Below are 20,942 nucleotides of genomic sequence, written 5' to 3'. Positions count from 1 at the left end.
GCAGTTCAGCCAATCCCAGTAGAAAGTAGAGCTTGAAGTCAGCACCTATCAGTGGTAACTTTAAGCCCACTTTGCTGGGCCTGGATTTTCCTTTGTGGTGCGGCTTGTCATGCTACAAATGGGAAAAATGGCATAGTGACACCAGGGAATTGACTGGGCAGAACTCACCCATCCAATATGGCCTGCTGACAGTTAAGGAACCCAAGATCTGGCCACTTGCTTTACCCCAGGCATCCCCAAACTTCGGCCCTCCAGATGTTTTGGACTACAATTCCAATCTTCCCCAACCACTGGTCCTGTTAGCTAGGGATCATGGGAGTTGTAGGCCAAAACATCTGGAGGGCCGCAGTTTGGAGATGCCTGCTTTACCCAGTTCCCCACCCCTGCTCTAATACCTATGTAAACCAATAATTTGGTATTTTACAAGTTCTTAAGTGGCAAAAACAGCTCACTGCGAATCTGGTTTACTGAACAGACATTCATTTGTATTATGCTAGAGATTCTATAGCTCTATCAAAAGCTAAAATTCAATTACGTACTTTGTGTCTCTGATTATATTTTATGTGTAACAAAATAACTTGATATTGGCATTTGTGATTTGAACAAATACTCTTGATACAGACATTATGCAGTGCAAAGTTAAATACAATACAAAGTTTATTAAAAATAGGTTGCAAGTGAAATACAGTAGAAATGGGAAACTACAGCAGTTTTGATGTTTCTTTTTTCATAATAATGCACAGACAGTTATGAAAAGCACTTTTACTCATATTCACATGTGGCCTGAATGCCCAGTAGCAGTCAAATCCACTCCACGGTAAGTGATATTTCTTTGCTTAGGTTCTAGCAGCAACAGTATTCCAGCCACAGAATATCTAGTGTTCTCAAGATAAATTGGGGGAGGCTTGCTTTTCCTGATTAACAGATATAGCAAGCATGCAAATCCTTCATTAACACTTTCAACCAATTTAATCTCCTACTTCATATTTAACAGGTGAACGGTAAAAGCACACTTTCAAATAAGAAACCTGAAATATGTAAAAAAAAATATTTACACTCCAATTTTAATATCATTAACTTGCATTTATTTATCATACAACTCTTATTAAAAGTGATTTCTAAGGCAGTGAAAGTCTACCCTTTGCATTTGGAAGTGTGCATAATTCCCTAAATATATATTTATAAGATAACATATTATACATAAAAATCATCTAAAACCCAATTAAGGGCTTTATCAAATAGAAAATTTGCTTAGAATCACAATATAATATATTGTTTTAAACATCACACAATGAGAAACAAACTCTAATGAGGTCCTTATTCTCAACATCAGCCATACAGGAACTGTGGGAGAAAAAAGATTTCAACTGCTTAAAAATTAAATAATGCTGCAATATAGTGTGAAAGATAGCTTGAACTGCCAATATTACAATATATAGAAAGAGGATGCTAGTAAACCAAAGGCTGCTTGACCAGCACTTCTCAACATGAAGGACAAGTGATGTGCTGCCAGGCCACCGCAGTAAAATTATTCTTGGCAGACAATACTTTCATCTTTCTTATCACAGTCATAGTAACCATGTCCCTCTGGAAGTAGTGCTTAATACGCTATCTATTAGTACTGGAAATCTTCTAGTCCTTTTAACATCTAACTTTGGTTTTGTCTTAGCTACAATGGGAGCTACCAGAAGAAACTCATTCCCTATTGCTTAAGTCTGGAATTTCTACATAGTTTTAAAACACTGTATTCTCAATCTACATGTACACACACACACACACACACACACCATTCCTATGCGTCCATCTACATTTTACCAATCTCTTCTTTCAGCTCTTACCAAGGATTTCACAACTCAAGTTTTAAAAGTAGTTTACAGCTCAAGTGTAGGGATGAAGGAAGAAGAGCTGGAAAATCCAGGGTGCATGTTTTATCACATCACTGGACTGTCACCAATATAAATCAAGTCAAGTATTTCATGTCCCCAAAACTCTATGAATATAGATATCACTCTGTGTCTAAGGATTAAAATGTGCTAACACAGCCCTTTTAGTTTCAGAGTATTCAATTCTGTTTTTACTGCAAGAGAATATCCAAGGAAACCCAGACTCTAACCACAAGTTTTTAGTGATATGCTAGTAAACTGTCTACCACCTCATACTTTGAATCAAACAATCTAGAGTGCAACAAGCCAGTGCAGAGTTTAGTTTAGGCAGTTCAAGCTATAGCCACTTTATCTGTGTAGCAGCTAACAAAGTATTTTTTGTAAGACAAGGAAGCAACAATTCTTCAGTAAGTGTGATCCAGGACCTTTGCAGAAGTAGTTAAATCCTCAAAGAAAGGAAAGGGTGTGGAGAAAGGACATAATGACATTTGATTCATATAATTAAAATACATTTTACAGTGCTTTCATTGAATAAACACAAGCTCTTGGGGAAAAAATGTTTTTCTTGCCATTGCAACATATCTAAATCTCAACCATCCAGATGTTGAGATTCCATTTCAATTGTCAGAAGACACTTCTCCCTTCTTGAACAGCCCCTTCCCTAGTCCCACAGATATTCTTCGGATTATGTTTCATAAGGTGCCTTTAATCCTATTTTGTGTTTAATTCATTTTCCAATTCCATTAATTTCCTAGATGCCTTAACTTTGTTGGACACATCCTGACCCTGGGAAAAGAGTCTCTGACGTTCCCGAAAAGTCAAGTTTTCTGGTGCACCAGGTAAATCTGCATCTTGACTGCAAAGAAAGAGAGAACTCAGTGTTACAGAAAGAAGTATTACATTGCCAGAAATCTAGATGCATTGCATATCTTTTAGCTGGGGTCTGCAATCACTTGCATACATATTTGTAAATCCCATAGAACTAAAAGAAGCCTATTTCCAAGTAAACCAGATTAGGATTGGGTTGTTAGTCTTTATTTTTGCATGGACAATTTTGTCCACGTTGTATCAGATTATGTACAAATGTCAGTGCTGTTGTAAAGACTGCTACAATGTTTTATACAGAATTAGTTCATACTTTAGATTATTATTATTATTATTATTATTATTATTAATCCAAAGATCACAGGGTAGCTTATAATATAAAAACACAATAATACATACTATAGTGACAAAAAAAACACCAATGACCCTCTCCAGAGTTTATAAGTCCATAGACTGTTCAGATAGGGGCACAGCTGGGCCACCAGCTGAAGCTGGTGGAAGGGACTCAGCACCACTGAGGCCACCCAAGCCTCAAGTGGCAGCAATGGCACAGGAGGAACCCCAAACTGTGAAACTCACTACTTCAAAGGGAGTATAACCCCTTTAAGAGCAGGCAATCTCCCATCCATCTGGCCAAGGAACAGTGCTTCAGTTTGTTGGCTCTCATCCAGGCCATTACCAAGGCAAGACAATGGTCCAACACATCCACTGCCACATCTGCAGATGTAGTTAAGTAGGGCTGTGTTTCATCAGCATATTGCTGACAATGTACTCCAATGCTCCGGATGTCCCCAATCAGTGGCTTCATATAGATGTTAAACAGCATGGGGGTTAAAATGGAACCCTGAGAAACTCCACATTGAAGGCTCCACAGGACTGATGCGCACTACGCAAGCATCACTCTCTGGAAGAGACCGTTCAAGTAGGACCAGAACCACCACAAAGCGGTGTCACCCACCCCTAACTGGGATAGCTGCTGCAGAAAGATAACACGATCAATGGTATCAAAAGCTGTTGAAAGGTCACTCTCCCAACTGCTATCATCATACCAAAACCGGGCCTAAACCCCAAATGAAATGGATCTAGAAAATAAGTTTTCTCCAAAAGTGCCTGGATCTGGTCTGCGACTATCCCACTCAAGAAACCCGGCCCAAGAAGGTGAGACTGGCAACTGGCCTGTAATTGCTTAAGATTTTCTGAATTTGGGGAAGGTTTCTTGAGGAATGGCTTTACCACAGCCTCCTTTTTTCCTTTTGTAGTGGAGCTGTCAGCACAGGCCGTCTATTTTTTGACAAATGTATGGTTGTTGGCATCTGCCTGTCTTGAGAGACAATGGAGTGCGCCCCCAGGGGTGAAGTCAACCCAAAGCACCCAAATGACTTCTTTGGGGCGCAAACCTGGGCAGCGTGTATGGAGGTCCTGGGCTGTCCAGACGACAAGACCCCCCCCCCTTGGCCTCACTGAAGTGGTCCACAGGAAACAGAGCAATGCCAGCTTAGCTGCAGGGGTTTCTATGTTTTACGGCAATGCAACTTTATATTTAGTTCTTACACATAAATGTAAGAAAATGTCAGGCATTCTCTAAGTTTCAAATAATAATTTCCTTTAACAGGAGGGACTACAATGTTTATGTTCAAACGCTTTTGAACTTCAAGTATCTAATATTTAAACCAAGATGTAAGTAAACTGCTTACATACATTCACCATTATTATTTAAGGCATTTTTCATTTCACCTTTTTGCTTTTTTCTCTCTCAGGTCCCGGAAGGGTTCATGTGGGCCTGCAATTGCTCCAGTAGATCCAGTGTAGTTTGAGCCTTATGCAAGAAAAAGTACAAGGCCAAATGAAATATCTGTTCAGTGCCACAAGGCAATATTACTCCCCACCACCACACACACACACAAAAAGCTGCAGTGCTTTTTAGATAGAGTAAGATGGCTCAATCTGTGCTTTCTATCCTTTAAGATGATTCAAAGCATACACTTCTGTCTTGATTACTTAAATGAAAGACATATCCTACTAAAACAAATAATTGTCAAATGCTTTTGCCTTAAGACTTTACTCTTTTAATATGATTGTGATAAAATCAAATCAAATGCACATTTGAATGATCATATATCACAAAGCAACAAAATCAACTAAGAATTCCAAATTGAAATGTGGAAATTCAGTATGCCGTTAGACTGCTTAAACCCCAATTAAGCTTAATGAATTTAAGCAGCCTGTGGTGCAAGATAGTTATCTCTCCAGTTTCAAGGGAGGCCAGAGAACTGGAATTATTGCATTTTCCTGCTTAAGTATTACCCACAGACTAACTTTATGGCATATAATATATGGATTGCAAAGGTGTGGACACTTTTCTGGTATTCTAAGGCTGCAAAATTATTTAGTAATTTTGTAAAACATACTCAAGAGATGGGGAATTTGTCATATCTTTCTCTAAGTTTCTATATGTTTCACAGCACTGCACCTTTATATTCAGTTCTCACACATAAAATTCCCACATTCTAGACTTATCTTCTCCAAAGGCCACAAGACGAAACACATAATTTATACTTGAAATATCGACACCCACATTTTAAGGTCTCCCTCGCTTTTGCTTTTTGTACTGTTAAGAAAAACACTAGTGTCGCCACAAATCCTTGTCCGTTTTCCACTGATATTTTTAGTCTCTTGATGCTCTGTGTTGTGTCTTGTGAGCCTTAATCTACACAAAAACAAGTGCATGCTCCTTCCAATAGTATTTTTAATTCAACTCTATAGATTCTCCAATAAACTAAGAATGCAGTCTGAATATAAATGCACAGAATCCACCATGCATGTTAACTAAATATTTATAACAAACAATTATTCTGTCCTCTGCCAAATTTTAAAGCCAAAAAACTTTTTTGCAATGTTGAAAGATCTGCACAGCAGAAAAATGCAGCTAGCCTACATTTGTATATTTAGTCAAGGCTGATCAAGCTTTATTGCCAAATTTGTGACCACCAATGTTTGAAGTGATCCCAAATGATCCAGTGGAAGGAGCTTAAGAACTGGAGTTTTGCAGAAGCACAATTTGCCATATGTTAGTAGTGTTCATTAAAGGGCAGAAATGTGTTAGTGAGATGATGAGATGACAAGCTGTATAGTGAATTCTGCATTTGTGCAAAGAGCTTTGTATTTTATGCAGGCAGTATTGACTGAACATTGAAGAGAAATGTGTGACCTGTTTTTATAGGCTTTTAAGAATGTGCTGAAATGAAGGTGAATAATCATATTACATAGCCTTCTTCAATATTACCAAAATGTACCCACATTAATTTGTATCTTAAAATGTGATGCTAGTAGTTTATTGGAGGATGTAGCTGCCCCTCACAAACATGAAAAGGGTTAGGGGTAAGGATTAAGATTAGCAGTATTTTTGAAACAACTCAGTTTAATTATGTTGTGCTACACTGACTCCCTGTCAACCAATAGAAAAGGATGGCCACTAACTGACCTCTTTCAGGCTGAAATTAAGTATTTATATGTACACTATATAATATTCAAACAAGTTTTATTCTGGAACTTGGCAATTGATCATTTGCATGAATTAAAATACCCCAGCGGGTGTGTTCAGGTTCTGTTAAATTAGTATCAGTAGAGGAAGTACAAAAAACTACTTTACTAATTCATTTTTATTAAATGACATCAGGGCTGGAATACTGTATCCCTCATTTTGGCAAATATTATATCTACCTATTTGTTCATTAAGTTTGCACTCAACTCTTTCTTTGTATGTAGTAGGTGAGCACTGGGTAGCATGAATAGAGACAGGTGTGGTGGCTACATAGCAGCACAATCTAGTCACCAGTTCACATAAATTGGAGGTTCTAAATAGGTTTCCCATCGGTACTCAAAGAAGATAACATCAGTGGGTGTGTTTCTATTTTGTGTTACTGCTATTATAACATTAAGAGCAACCGAAGAAGCCTTGCTGGCCTCCCGCTTCTCACTACACATGGTGGTTTAAAGGGCAAAACATTCAAAGAGCCCCGCTTACCAAAATTAAATTGGGAGAATACTTAGAAAAGTAAGAGTTTTAATAAATTGGTTTTCATCTTCCAAATTATCAAAAGCTAAACCAACCACAACCTTTTGTCAGTGTGGCATCCCAATTCTTTTACACTAGAATTGTTGTGCTCTGCAGATAATTGAACTATTTTCTGCCAAGGTTATGAGGTTTATTAATTTATGCTAATGAGAATAAAGTCAGGAAAAGTAACTTATGGGAGAAAGTTAGGGAGGAAGCACTAGAAATGGAAAAATAGGCTTCTGCTTCAACTCTAGGCAACCAGTGCTAGAAGCATCAATATATGCTTATTGATATTGTTTGTAAGTTAATTAACCTCTCTCTCCTGAATCTTCAAATATACACCTAACATTTCAAATACTGTTGTTTGGTAGTAATACTCTTAAAGCCATTTGCACATGAGATACATGCCAAATAAGCAGAAGGAAAACATCTTCCCATTATTAACAAACCAGACACACATGTCCTATTATCATGAGAAACATGTGGCTCAGAAATGTGAAAGCACCATGGACCCAGTGAAAATAAGAAACAGTAGCTGAAACGAGATACAGAACAAAAGCCAAAACCAACAGTACTTTTAGCTGGTTGAATGGGGATTTTTTTCAATAAAAAAATCACTTTGCTTTCATTATATGAAAGTAGGAATTACAGAGAGTTTGGTAAGAAAATGGAAAGACCACACACATTTAAAAATAGGATTTACAGTAGCACATCAGTCGGACCACCATGCTTAGGATAGTGATCAAGTGAGATATAATCATGAAGTGATTTTGTTGAGAACACCATAGTGGGAAATGTGGAGAGAGTTTCATACAGAGAAGATTCTTAATTAAAATTTTGCGTCTACCTTTTGAGCTGCTGGGATTGATGAAACTCGGTTTGTTTGGTAGGGGAGGGGGCTGGCTCGTTTTGAAAGCAGTACTGTTGGCATTGACCGAGGATGGCTGGAATGAGTTGGAAAGAAATATGCCATCTGAGGCTGGGCGTGGCTGGCGTGAGGGCTGCTGTGGCTTAAGGCTGGCAGGAGGAAGGTCACCATAAGACTTTCTTGTACTGGAGTACTTATCCTGACCTGCTGCTAGACAGGAATCCTCCTCCTCATCATCATTGTATGAAACAAACGTGGCAGTATAAAGCGTATCTGGGGAGAGGACCTGTGTTTTGAGGTAAGAGGTGTTTCGCTGAGGTGGGGGAGGAGGAGCATTAGATGAAGGGGGCAAGGGTGGGAATTCATATTCCCGTGGAAGCGGAGGTCTGTACAGACCAGGCTCATCGGGCTCCAGCAATCTCCGTTCTGCCTCATCATGCTGACGGCGCCTTTCAGCTTCCAAGCGATTGTAATATTCTTCTTCTTGTCGCCTCTGTGGGTCCAAAGGAAACAAATGGTCAAACAAACGTCGGAGAAGGCCATTTTTATACCAACAAAACAAAACTCAGTTACAAGTTCGTCTCTTATACCCAGTAAATTTGCAATGTTTACTATTATAAATTATTTACAAGCTTCTTCAAATGTGGAATCATCTTTGCACTTAAGACATGGCACATATTTTCACTGAAAAAAATAAACTTAAACATTACCAAACATTGCATAGAGTTTAAAGGAATGGTGCACACATAAGGCTGCGTACAACTGATGTAGAATTCTACCTTGCTTTTAATGAGAAAAAAACCAGTAGCTCACCAAAGTTTACCCATCCTTTTCAAGTTATCACTTTAGAATTGTATTGGCATTCATTGTTTTGACAACATACTGCCCTAGAAATTAGGTATTCCTCTAGCCTGTCAATTCGATAGAGCTTCTTGCACTGTATTCTAAGGTGTCTGAAGCACTGTATATACCAGGGGTGGCCAACTCCCAAGAGACTGCAATCTACTCACAAAGTTAAAAACTGCTAGTGATCTACCCCCTTTGTGTGTGTGGGGGGGGTTCAGGCCAAAGTTGTTGAGTTTTTTTAGGGGAGCCAAAGTTGTTGAGCTTCTTTAGGGGGAGCCAGTGATCTATCACACATGTTCAGTGATCTACCGGTAGATCACGATCTACCTGTTGGACGTGCCTGGTATATACAGTACAAAGTACAACTTCTTTGAAATTAAATGATTGAACAGATATTACCGGTACTCTCTTATTTAAGCTAATACTGAAGGCAAGTAGTATTTCCTGTCCCTATTGACAAATAACATGCTGAACATATATTCAATATTGAGTGAAAGTTAATGCCAAACTTTCTTGCACATACGTACCAGACCAATGAAAACAAACATTACGATTCAGTTTACCATTCAATTGATACAGAGAAGTTTTATACTTATTGAGCTTTGTTACCTGCAACCTCATAAGAGACAATCCATACAATGGACCGAGGACCTGGCAAGAGCCCATACCTCTTCATTCCTTTCTAATACAACCTCCCCCCTCCCATCTCCCTCAATTATTCTTTGGAACAGTAATGGGAGCCATTGAAGCGCTGCTATTCAACCACGGTTCAATTTTACACCTGCCGTTGCTAACCATGGTTAACTACAGGCTGATTCAGTGCTGAACATTTTTTGAGATGGGAAAGAGGAGTTCATATATAAGTAGGGAGTCAGCCTGCTCCCTAATCCATGGTTCTTACATTTGCACTGCTCCTTATGAGATTGTTGCTAACAGCTCAAAACTTCCAATCAGTGAAACTACATGGTTAAGGATCCTGCTAACTATGGTGAGAATGGCCCAACAAGATTGGCTGTGGGTGGTTATGGAGAACTTGCACACAAGAGGGAGGTGAAAGGTGAGGAAAAGAGCACATATGGAATTATACAACTTCATACCTTGCCTGATGGCTCTTCCCTCCTTTAAAAATCTTTAAAATGTCTTTTTCTCTTAATTTTTAAAATATTTTAAAACCTTTTTGCCACTTTCATTCTTTTGTTCTAATCACCTGGATTGAATTTCATCTTGAATCTCTCTCATTATGCTAAATATTCAACAACCTTGTAATATATTTATTTTTGCATTTGTCCATCTCTTGCCATTTATTAAGCCTGTCAATGGAGTCTGCTTACTGGTTTTAGCTAGCATTCAGCATCCAATACTTGTTAAGCACTATAAAAGTAGCAAGCAATGCAGTGACTCTCAAGGTTTGTGCACAGAGCCAACCTGTTCTACGTAGCATAAAATAGGGTGTCCATCCACCATTCATAAAAAAATGAATTCTTAGCAGTCAAGCATACAAAGATTTTTTGCTTCACTCAAGGGGATCACAACCTTTTGTTCAGCCTCTCGCTTTGTCCGCTCCTCCTCTTGGCGCCGGCGCTCTTCTTCTTGCCTGGCCCTGTCTTCTGCTTCCCTTTTACGCATTTCTTCCAACTGCTGCTGCCGTCTACGCTCTTCATCCTGTAGCTAACAAAGATCTGTCTTCAATTTCCCCTCCAAATAAGGGCAAATGAATCCTCAGTACAGAAATTCTGAAGAGAAACTCTTGGTTTGTTCATTTTTTTTTTAAAAAAACCCATAGTCCAACACAGGTGTTAATTTGTCACCGCTAAAACAGAATATTTTGGCCATGTGATGAGGATCAGTATTGCCCCTTAAAACTCTGGAAAATTAATACTGTTTTTTACCGAGAGAAAAGAAATGTGCAGAGGAATTTCTTTTCTTCCCCTACCCCTAAAGAACTTGCATGATTGTTTTCCACAGTTTAACTTCAGTCATTTGTGAAGGTTGTTAATGTGATGCCCTTCGGGTGTCATTACACTACAACTGCCATCAACCCCAGGCAGCATGGCCACAATTAGGCATGATGGCATGGCAGCTGTAGTCCAACAGCATCTGGAGAGCAGCACTTTGGCTACATCTGTGGGAAGGGAATACAAGAGACTTACACTTGTTTCCTATACCACTAGCTGGATGTTTGCAGCATCTCCCCACCCAAACAAACATCTAATGTGGGGCAAGTTTCTGTTCCCCACTAAAGAAGATATCACATGTCCATGTTGGAGAGCACAATGATACAAGCACAAGAAGAACCAGGCACTTGCTGTTCTTTCCTCGTTTGTAATGGTGAAATTCTCAGAGCTAATCTGTTTGAAATCAACATCTCTTTATGAAATTGCTGGTCCACTTGAAAGTAGAATGCGAGGACAGGGGGGAAATAGGACTTTTAAATCAGTAAGTGAATTTGGAAGGTTCAAAAGGCACACAAATGCTGTAGTGAACATCATCATCATCAACATCATCATTATGTCAATATCTATACCACCCTTTATCAAAAGATCTCAGGGCAGTGTACAATATTAGAAACACATTACAGTGGATGCTCGGGTTGCGAACGTGATCCGTGCGGGAAGCACGTCCGCAACCCGCAGCGCCGCATGTGCGCATGCACGGGTCGCAATTTGGCGCTTCTGTGCATGCGGCAAAACTCAGAAATAACCTGTTCCGGGACTTCTGGGTTCGGTGCACAACCCGAAAACGCGCCACCGAAGTGGCCGTAACCCGAGGTAAGAGTGTACAAAACACCAATTATAAAAACATAATAAAATATAGTAAAAAGCATACTGACAGACACCTAATAGTAAAATAAACATAATAGAAACAGTCCTCTGCCCCACACTTTTACAGGCCACAGATTATTTAATAGCCATAGGCCTGGGCAAAGAGGAATTTGCCTGGTGTCTAAAGACATGTAATGATGGCACTAGGCGAGACTTTCTGGAGAGAGAATTCCATATTTGAGGAGCCACCACAGAAAAGCCCCATTCTCTCTATATATTTATTAGATATACTAATTCAAAAAAATCCATCACAACTTTTTCATCCCCTCATTTCACCTCATTTTAAACCGGGGATCGCTGGACTATGGTCTTCCAGATGTTGCTGGATTACACCTCCATCAGCCTCAGCCAGCATGGCTAATGGGTACAAATGATGGGAGCTGCAATTCAACAACATCTGGAGCACAGCAGATTAGACACCCCTTTCCTAAGTGCTGACGAGCTGACTTAATGAGCAGTGAAATGAATTTATAGTACCGTATAAATGTATAGGTGTACAATATTTTGGTAAATCTAACTCTTTCCTCTCACTTGCCCCCCCCCAACTGGTATGTGGGTCAGCAGGCATAAGGTTTGTTTCTAACTCTACTCAGCTTTTGAAAATGGCACTAATCCTACTAAAGAACCAGCTATGTACTTTACAGTGTAAATTAGAGAAGAAGAAAAAAACTTGTTAAGAAACAAGAATTACAAGGTATGCAAGTCAAAAGGAACAGATCCTTTTGCCCATTTAGTTTTAAAAAATGGCACTAGAATCGATCTGGCCTTGACAGCATGCCCAAGTGAATAGCTACTTAGAGTAATATCTTTGCTTCTTCTCATTAAAACATTGCATAAGGATTTCCACAGAGAAGGAACCATTTGCAGTCATTTAACATGGAAAAAAAAATCATGTGAATAAAGTGCATGGTAAGTGCAAAAGTATTCACTCATGTTCAAGGAGGGCCTATTTCTGCACAACAGATCGTCTTACATTACTGGGAAGATTTTACAGAAGTAAAAGGATTTCAGAAAGTGTCCTTGAAGAGATATGTGGATATTATCTAGTTAAAAACCTGTTAGAAAAGGTCATGAAAGAATAAAGGAGAACTACTGGACTATGTCCCACACTGCTGAAGAGACTCAAATTGTGAATGCCAAAGTGTCATAGTGGTGTTACTCTGAAGAGAAGCTTCAAAATAAATTAAATTAAATGGGATAGGGAGCCAATTTTTTAAAACTATAATTCTATTTTATATACTTCATCATCAGAAGCCTACCAATGTTAGATAGTTTTAAGTTCTATGGATTCCAGTAAGACAGTTAAACAGGTGCTTAAATCTCTAAAAATCCAGAATCAGAAAGCTTTCTATATTTTCTATAGCTTGAGAGTTATTTTAATGTCTATACACTGGTTTTGTTTGAGGAAAAATAAAAATAAAAAATGCTGATGAAAGGAAACTATAATGTGCCAGCCAGATCACAAGCTGTATCACAGGGCAAACAGAAGTAAGAAAAGATCAGGTAATCAGGGTACAGAGAATCTCATTTCTGCCTCATAAAACAGCTATATATCATGGAAAGTCTGCTGAGATGCATAGTTCTGCCTATATTATAATGTTGTTAGCTTCTGACACAATATTGCTACTTACTAGCAGCATATCCCTTACTGATCAACTAAGGGGTTATTTTTATAGAGATATTTAGAATAACTATAAATGAGTTCCAAAGTTTTTACTTCAAGGTAGCATTCCAAGAAGCAAAGTGCTAAAGCAAATAGTTTCTAGGAAATAACTGTGAATGCCAAACAATGTAAATCCATCATGGGAGCAAGAAACGATAAATGCTTTAGAAGTTGAATATTGAAATGGTTAGAATAAATTTAATTAAATCTATGGTTTGCGGGACAAGGGAGTAACAACAATAAAAAAGAAGGGAGCCATTCAGTCCCAGCTACATATAATGTTTATCAAAGCTAAGGGTTATTTTTGGAAAATGTTAAATATATTAGTCATATAAATGGTAGGACACAGCTGCAAACAATTCAAAGATGCAAACAGAACACAACTTTTAAAGAATAAAGGCAGGAGGGGGAAAAGCTAGGAACATACCTCAAGCAATGACTGTGTGCTTGCTTACAGCCATTTAACACATTGCACCCTGCCATAAAGCACTTAGAAAGCAATATCCAATGCATATTGGATCATTATTATTTAAAAAGAAGAAAAAGATAAAAAGCAGCAAGAAAAAGGCATTGAAGAGAAAGAAATAAGAACATACCAAATCTAGAACAGAGATTGCTGGCATAGCAGTCTGCTGCAGGTAATAAGAGAAGGAAAAAGAAAGATGCTCAGTGAAAATAAGGATAAATTTAGATTTGCACTATGCCAAAAGCACTTTGATTTGTTACTACAGCTGTATAAAAGGAAAAATGAAAAGCACTGTTTGATAAGCTAATGTGGAATTGGTGAACCTTTCTAAATAAATCAGTAAAAAATTGTTTTAAAAAGCAAGTTATTTCTGTAAAGTGTGTCCTTTAAGATAGAACACACAGTCCATCTATAAGTGGATAAAGAGCTATACAATTTTTATTGCAAAAAAGCAGCCAATTAGTTACCACATTTTAAAAATATTTGATTATTAGAGATGGGGGGGTATATTTCTAAAATGTACGAAATGTAAATTTATCAGTCCTAGTGGAAAGGAATGATTTAGCAGATGTTATGCAACAGAGATGACCACCTAACAAAGACTTATAATGCAGATTTTAAAAGAACAAGATTAATGTATTAGATAACGCAAAATAAAGAATTTTGTTTTTAAATAATATATTAATGTAGTTAAAAAAGCTGTGTGACAAAACAAGAGGCAGCAACCACAAGATACCATATAATGAATCTGTCAAGGGCACACTTAGCCTTTAAGAAACTGATTTAAGTTGCAGTGTACAAAAGTGAGCCACAAAATAAAAATAAAAATAAAGCAATGCTTTCACTGAGAAAATGCATAAAATGGTTGCCTTGGAAAGCAAATGCTTTTCACTGTGGCAAAAGCAGCATAATTTATAGACCAGTTATTTGCAAATCTTTAAATAAAGAATTGCACCACTTTTAACTTTCATCACTGTCAAGTACACAATCCTTGACTTAGTTTATATACTACTGCATGAAAAAAGTTTATGTACGTTTTTAATCAGTTTCTGTAGTTTTGTGTTTTTACCAATGAAAGAACCACATCATCACTGTTGTGGAATTAAAAATCCAAATCATGCTATGCATTTTGACAGATGAAACATGAACATAAAATATGTTGTGGCATTGGCTTCATGAATGTACAAAAATCAAGCAGAATTAAAAATAGGGTTACTTAAAAAAAATTCAGGTGACAGTCCTTCACTTTTTGCCCTTATGGACAACTATATATGTATGCAATCATATACTAGACTTAAACAAAGCAGGGATCAACATCTATTTATTAGAAAGGATATCTAATTTTCTGGTCATTCCGTTGCTATTGGGGGGGGGCTGGAGGTGGGGAGGGAACTGGAAATAGAGCTATCTTCAGCTCAAGCTTTCTAGTTAGTAGCTTATAATACACCACTTACTTGGACAAAGTCAAAACAGATTAGACCAAACTTCATTATATACAATGAGAGACAGGGACAATATGAGAGTCCAGTCCTCCTTTATCCTGTGGTGATATCTAAGGTGGGTTTTTTTTTTTTAGGCTAACATACATTTTAGAATGCAAACAGCTTATTAAAAGCATTCTCTCATTTTACCCTTGCTCTTCTCTCAGCTTCCAGTCGCTGCATAATCAGCATAGTATCAATATCATCATCTTCTTCATCGTCGTCATCATCATCTTTTTGCTTTGACTCTTGGAGTCGTTTCTGGAACTGCCACTCCAGCATGAGCTTGCGCAGGCGGTCATTCTCTTCAGCTGTTCTATCTGGCTTATTTTGAAGATCCTGAATCTCTTTGCTCAGCATGTCTGCAATGTGCATCTGCTGCTGCTTCTCCAGCTTCTCCTTCGCATCTCGTTTCCAAGGGTCAGGAGATAAGCTATCAGTAGAGGACAACTCTTCTTTGCTGATGGTGATGTACTGCAGATCTCTTCGCTCAATGGTTCGGGGTTGCTGCTGGGGCTGTAATTCTCTAATGACAGTTTCCTGGGATCTCTGCAATGTTGAAGGCTTTTCTGGTTTCACCTGCTGAACTGAAACTGGAGGAAGTAGGGACTGCGCAGGAATTAGTGGCTGGGAACGCATTTGCCCCAGTTTTCTTTCCTGCTCCCGACGCTTCCTGTCTCGCTCTTCCTCTAAACGGGCTTTCTCTTTTTCATACCACCTTTGATGTTCTTCTCTCTTTTTGCGTTCTGCAGCAGCAACCTGAGATGATGACTGTGGCCCCAACTGGCTTGGAGGTGGTGGCGGTGGCGGAAGAGGCAAATCCATTTGCAGCCCATCAAAGTCAGTTGAATAGTGCACTGGTGGAGGAGGGGGAGGGGGAGGAAGGTCGGTTCTGGTGGACTGGGAAGTCACTAGTGATACTGGTTGAGAAACAATAGGAGTTTTCCAGCGACCAGGTCCAGTTTTGGTTAAAGAAGAACCAGGGGGAACAGATTTAGAGGAATGGTTTAGATGCTCTTGGCTTGATGTGCTAGAATCCACAGAAGAATTCATCCATGGATCACTGTCTGATTTGCGATCAATATATTCCACATCTTTTCGTATGGCAACTTCTAGTCGACTCCTTTCTGGCTGATAAACTTTATCATCTCGTAGTTCCTCCTGAGAACGCGTTACACGCTTGAAGAAGAAGAAGAAATAGTTTTCACATGTTAGAATTCATATACAGTACATAAAAAAATTACTGAATGACAGTCTATAGCATTCTAGAGTGATGATGAAATGCTTACTTACTCACTTTCCTGTAAAATCAACACTTTCATAAACAGCATGTTGCAACAGTTCCAAGTACTGCATACAGGCTTTCATTCCAAACAAGTTATGCAAGCTCTAGAGGTCTGTGAGCTTTGATACACGATTACGAAATTACTTTGGTAGGAGAAAGAACAGCAACCTAATTTAGGCTGTATATCCATTCTCACACAGAACTCACAACAATGCCAAACTGAAACTACTTCCAGCTCTGAAACGTATTCCCATAGAAGATGTAGGGCTAGCAGCTTACAAGAATAACTGAAGCACAGTAACTTATCTAGTCCTGCCTCCCAACTGCTGTGACAAGCTTTTATTATAATCACAATTAACCCTAAGAGCAGCACAGGAAGTGGAACCATCTGTTCACTTTGCTGTATTTCCCCACTCCTCCTCATAGTTATATAGGGTAGGAAAACATCTGATCATTAAATCCCTGGTAAAATATTCCATCTTCATAGATATGCTGCATTTGGATTAGATCACAATGAAGTTCTCCAGCATTAAGTGAAAAACACAACCACTGCACAGCATGTAATAGCATTTGATAATAAGGCACCACATACCTTAGAAGCTCCAATGAAACCATCTATAAATTTTAATTCCAAATTCTCTAGTGTTCCTTCCAAGATTTATTTTAGGCACAAAGTTGACCCGATTCAAAAGAATCGTAGTTAGAAACTATGAACAAAGGCAACTTATTTGGTGCTTCTCTATCAATGACCTTAACCATGACCTAGAAAGAATGCATTGTTTGGAATGAAAGCATTTCTTATGCTCTATTAGTCCAGAAGCACTGAACACAAAGCAACTTGTGTAAGATGCACTGTGAAAATGCTACTAGCAGATTGCTAATGACTTGGGCATTTAAAAGCGAACACAACTTAAACAGGCATTTTATGGTTTGACAATAGTTAACGCAGTCTTTGAATACTAAACTGCATTTACAGTCACTCTTAAGACACAAACCTTTGGCAAAAGAAATGTTCCCAATATTATTTACTATTGGTATGTTTCAAACATCACTTCTAAATATATATTGTCAAGTTTTCATACAAGATGCCAGTATGTATGGAACCTTTTTTTTTTTTTTTTTAGCAATTTAGATATACTGTGAACCTTTAATTTCTAATTTTTAAAGCTAACCAATAACAAACAGCAGCTGTAACAAACCAGATATATTTTTACAAGTACTAAATATTAGGGGGACAATAATCTTATTATTCCATACCACAACACCAAAACCATTCAGTTAACTTAGTTGATAAAAGCAAATTTCTAACCTGCATTGCAACACTGATATAATGATTACTTTCAGGTGGAATTTGGGGTTTCTCTTCATAACTCGACCACTGATTCTGAGCAGGACCCATTCGATCCTGGGATTTGGAGGCTGGGAATGTGAAATATTCTCTAGTGTAAGTTTGTGTTGGGATAGGATATGCTTCCGGTCTGGGTGGTAGAATCTGTTCCTGTATAAATATAGAAAGATCATTTACACTTTTGTACCTATTAAAACACACCACACTGTTTTATGAATGGTAAATGTTTTTTTGCTTGCTACTTCTAACCTCTGTGCAAAGATTTCCCGTAGACACTGATGTTATCTTGTTAGTGGTTCCAGCTGCATATGCATTCTTGGTCCCAGGACTTGGAGGCTGGTCTGTTGAGGAAATTTATTTTTTAACCATCTTTGTTAGCCTACACAAGAGAACTGCTTCAAACTAAGAGAAATAACAAGGTTGATAAACTTGTTTGCTCCTCTTAAATAATGTAAGAAAATAGTATATACCCGTAATTTGTTTCACAGCTAGCTTTTCAGGGGTGGAATAACAAGCCTACTCTACCTATTTATGACTATGTTTGTTATATTATGTATATTTCTTCATGTTGTAAGCTGCCTTGAGCATGGTTTTAACTATGGAAAGGCAACAAAAAAATCAAATGATGTATGCATGTACTTAGGGGTCTCGGTACATAATTTTACATATACATATACCCACTACAGCAGGTTCCTGGAAGCCTCTGATTTCTTCTTCTTTGGCTCACCTCTTGTCCCAGGCACTTACAAGCTGAATGATGGCCTGTGAGGACCCACAATCTGATGTGCTTCATAACATCTGTGGAGGCCTACCACCTTCTTTAGAATTCAGCCCCGGTAGCTAACTATCAAATTTTTATTCCATTCCTTTTCAGAGCATTTCAGTCCTCTACAGAAACATGGTCCATATAAACATCTTTAAATCATTTCCTGCTTACTTGCTACATTGGGACTAGATCGGTGATCAGCTCGATTTTTCATCAGTCTGTCATCCCCTGGCAATTTCTTTGGTTCATTATATTCTGTCCAAGGCAACTGGGGGCTCTCAGGGGATCCATTCTGAGCGGAGTTGTTATATAGCTCAAATCCTTCACTCTTTGGTCGGGGTTTTCCTGAGCCACGGCGGTCTGAAACTCCAGAAAGAGAGAGAAGTTGTATGAGAACAATCAGTGCTTAACTTCTCATATGATTACTGCTTGTATTCAAAGCTGCCTTGAACTTGGTATGTGATCTCAAAGTCACTCCCTTAATCCCAGATGAATGAAATTTGGTGAAGGGAAGTAAATTCAGAATTTGGACTTATCTGTGAATTTGCCTGCTGTGTGCTGGTCAAATGGGGCTTTAGTCACTGGACACTCTCTTTTCTATTTACTAGAAGGAAGGTTCTTTGAAGACAAGCTCAGACAGAGGCTAAACTATGAAGCACTTCCTGCTTCCTTCTTAAGGTGAATTAATACTGAGGTGGTAGTATCTCACCCAAAATGAAAGTGGCTTGCCAGGGGCCTCTGAATGAGAGATGAATCAGGAATCACTTGAATTACAGTTCATTCCAAGCCAGTGAAATTAACAAATGAACAGAGCTGCCACACAATCTGCATTTACTGGGCCAAAAGAAATGAAATGCAGTATTCTCACTCCTATCTAAGTTGGAGAAGCACATAGTCAGGGCAAAAGCACAGGTGTTGCATGCATTGTGTTCTATGTTCATCCCCAGCATCTCCAGCTAAAAGGATATTATGCAGCAGGTATCTGCAGAGTTGCTGCTAGTCAGAGCAGGCAGTACTAGGCCAGATGGATCAGAGGTCAGACTCAATATATGTTTGCCAAACAGTACCAACCCATAGAAAATGTTTTAATCTAATCTTCAGAACGCTTGACAATCTTGACTGTTTTGTCCTTTCAACAGGTCATGATCATTCCTCAAATTTAACAGAGAAGGAAATAGATTATGAAATAGTCTGTGCTCTCATTACTTTTGGGGAACAACCCTCAACATACTCAACACTGCAGTCCTATGAAAATTTGTCCAACAGCAAGCCCCATTAGTGAGACTTTCTGAGTAGACATGCATAGGACTGCATTGTACTAGAGTTTAAGGATTTACAGTATATGCCTCTCCTTCAGAGAAAGAATAATGAGTGAATTAGGCTGTACTATGTTTATTCAAACACAATTTCTAGAAAGCATGGAGATTTAAGATTGGTTTTCACCCAAAAATGTATGTGGACAAGAATATTTCAGTTTTTTACCTCTTTGCATCATTGGAGACGGCTGGTTAAGCAAAGTTGCTAAACCATGATAAATTGCTCCTTGTTTTGCTACTTCTAGAGTCACTACTGATCCTGTTCTTGTCATCAGCTCTGCTGCCCTGAAAATTGACAGTAGCAAGATAGTACTAAAGATCAAAGAGAAAGTACACAAAATATAAGTTTTCCAGATAAAAGATAAAACTAATTTGTTTAAAATAGTAATATTTGGAATAAGGGCCTGTGTCACAGATGGGTGCTGGCTACTCCCGAGTAAGCACTCCACACATCCTCTGGATTTTCAGAGTTTTATTGTGCATGCTATATACAGTGGTGAGATGTCTCAAATCATGTCTGCTCTGCATGGGGCAGAAGCCCACAATGGCGTCTCGTGGGCTCTGACCCCCCTTTTAAGACTGGGCATCCAAACGCCCTTCCTCCTTGCTCTATGGGTCCTCCGTGGTCCCAAAACAGGCTCCTGAGGTGCCGTTCAACTTACTCCCTCCTTTCCAGCCCCTGCTGAAGCTAGCTCCACCCCTGCTTCCCTTCTCCCAGCCTGGAGCAGAGCCCTGGACCATTCTTAACCCTTCCTGTTCCTGGTTTTCCCTCCCAGACTTGCTGCTGCTCTCCCATCTGATGGAAGTAAGCAGAGTGGGCTGCTCTCTGCAAGCCCTCTCTCTTACAGCCTGTTTATGAACCATGAGTAGAAAAAAAATTTCATCTAATATCTTGCACGCTACACATGTCATCCAAACTTTCTCTAAGTAAAAAAACCCCACACACCACAGAAAGAATTGCCAGTTTATTTACTAAAGTAGAAATGGCACAAATGACTGTCTTTAAAACTGCAAGGACTGCAAGCTTTAAAATCGAATACAGGATTTAATCACAGACTCTGGGAACCAGAAATTTCTTTGATGAGGCACTCTGAGCTACTATCAGTGGTACTGCAGCAGAAAAGGGTACACTAGTGTTGTTGTTGTTTATACCCCACCATCTGGCTGGGTTGCCAATCTGTGCAGCCCCACTTCTGCAACTGTTGCAAAAGGGCTCAATTTTTCCCATATGGTTCTAATAGAAGTGCTACAAGTTGGTTAAACAGTCTGGCAGACCAGACAGCATAGAGATGAAAAGCGGAGTCGCTTTTCTCAGG

At 38.8% G+C, this 20,942-nt stretch overlaps 1 protein-coding gene across 45 annotated transcripts in view; it reads right to left on the bottom strand.

Moving 5' to 3' along the window:
• Positions 1-639: 639 nt before the first annotated feature.
• The window catches only part of AFDN (afadin, adherens junction formation factor), a 91,817-nt gene continuing 71,514 nt past the window's right edge, over positions 640-20,942 (bottom strand). For 10 of the 45 annotated variants that reach the window (XM_088666349.1, XM_088666356.1, XM_088666362.1 and 7 more), the window contains 9 exons: positions 19,793-19,938; positions 18,482-18,676; positions 17,794-17,885; positions 17,506-17,694; positions 15,062-16,090; positions 10,013-10,147; positions 7,613-8,126; positions 4,443-4,524; positions 640-2,739 (listed from right to left, as the gene is read on the bottom strand). In XM_088666349.1, coding sequence (XP_088522475.1) covers positions 2,595-2,739; positions 4,443-4,524; positions 7,613-8,126; positions 10,013-10,147; positions 15,062-16,090; positions 17,506-17,694; positions 17,794-17,885; positions 18,482-18,676; positions 19,793-19,938 — 2,527 coding nt within the window. In that variant the 3' untranslated portion in view covers positions 640-2,594. The remainder of the gene's footprint in view (positions 2,740-4,442; positions 4,525-7,612; positions 8,127-10,012; positions 10,148-15,061; positions 16,091-17,505; positions 17,695-17,793; positions 17,886-18,481; positions 18,677-19,792; positions 19,939-20,942) is intronic. The other 35 variants (XM_088666375.1, XM_035108557.3, XM_088666378.1 and 32 more) reach the window with 17 other exon arrangements.

Source organism: Zootoca vivipara, chromosome 3 (assembly GCF_965207765.1).
Source record: "Zootoca vivipara chromosome 3, rZooViv2.hap1.1, whole genome shotgun sequence".
NCBI lineage: Eukaryota > Metazoa > Chordata > Lepidosauria > Squamata > Lacertidae > Zootoca > Zootoca vivipara.
Note: the sequence above shows the minus strand (reverse complement) of the source record. Positions and strands in the feature narration are given on the sequence as shown.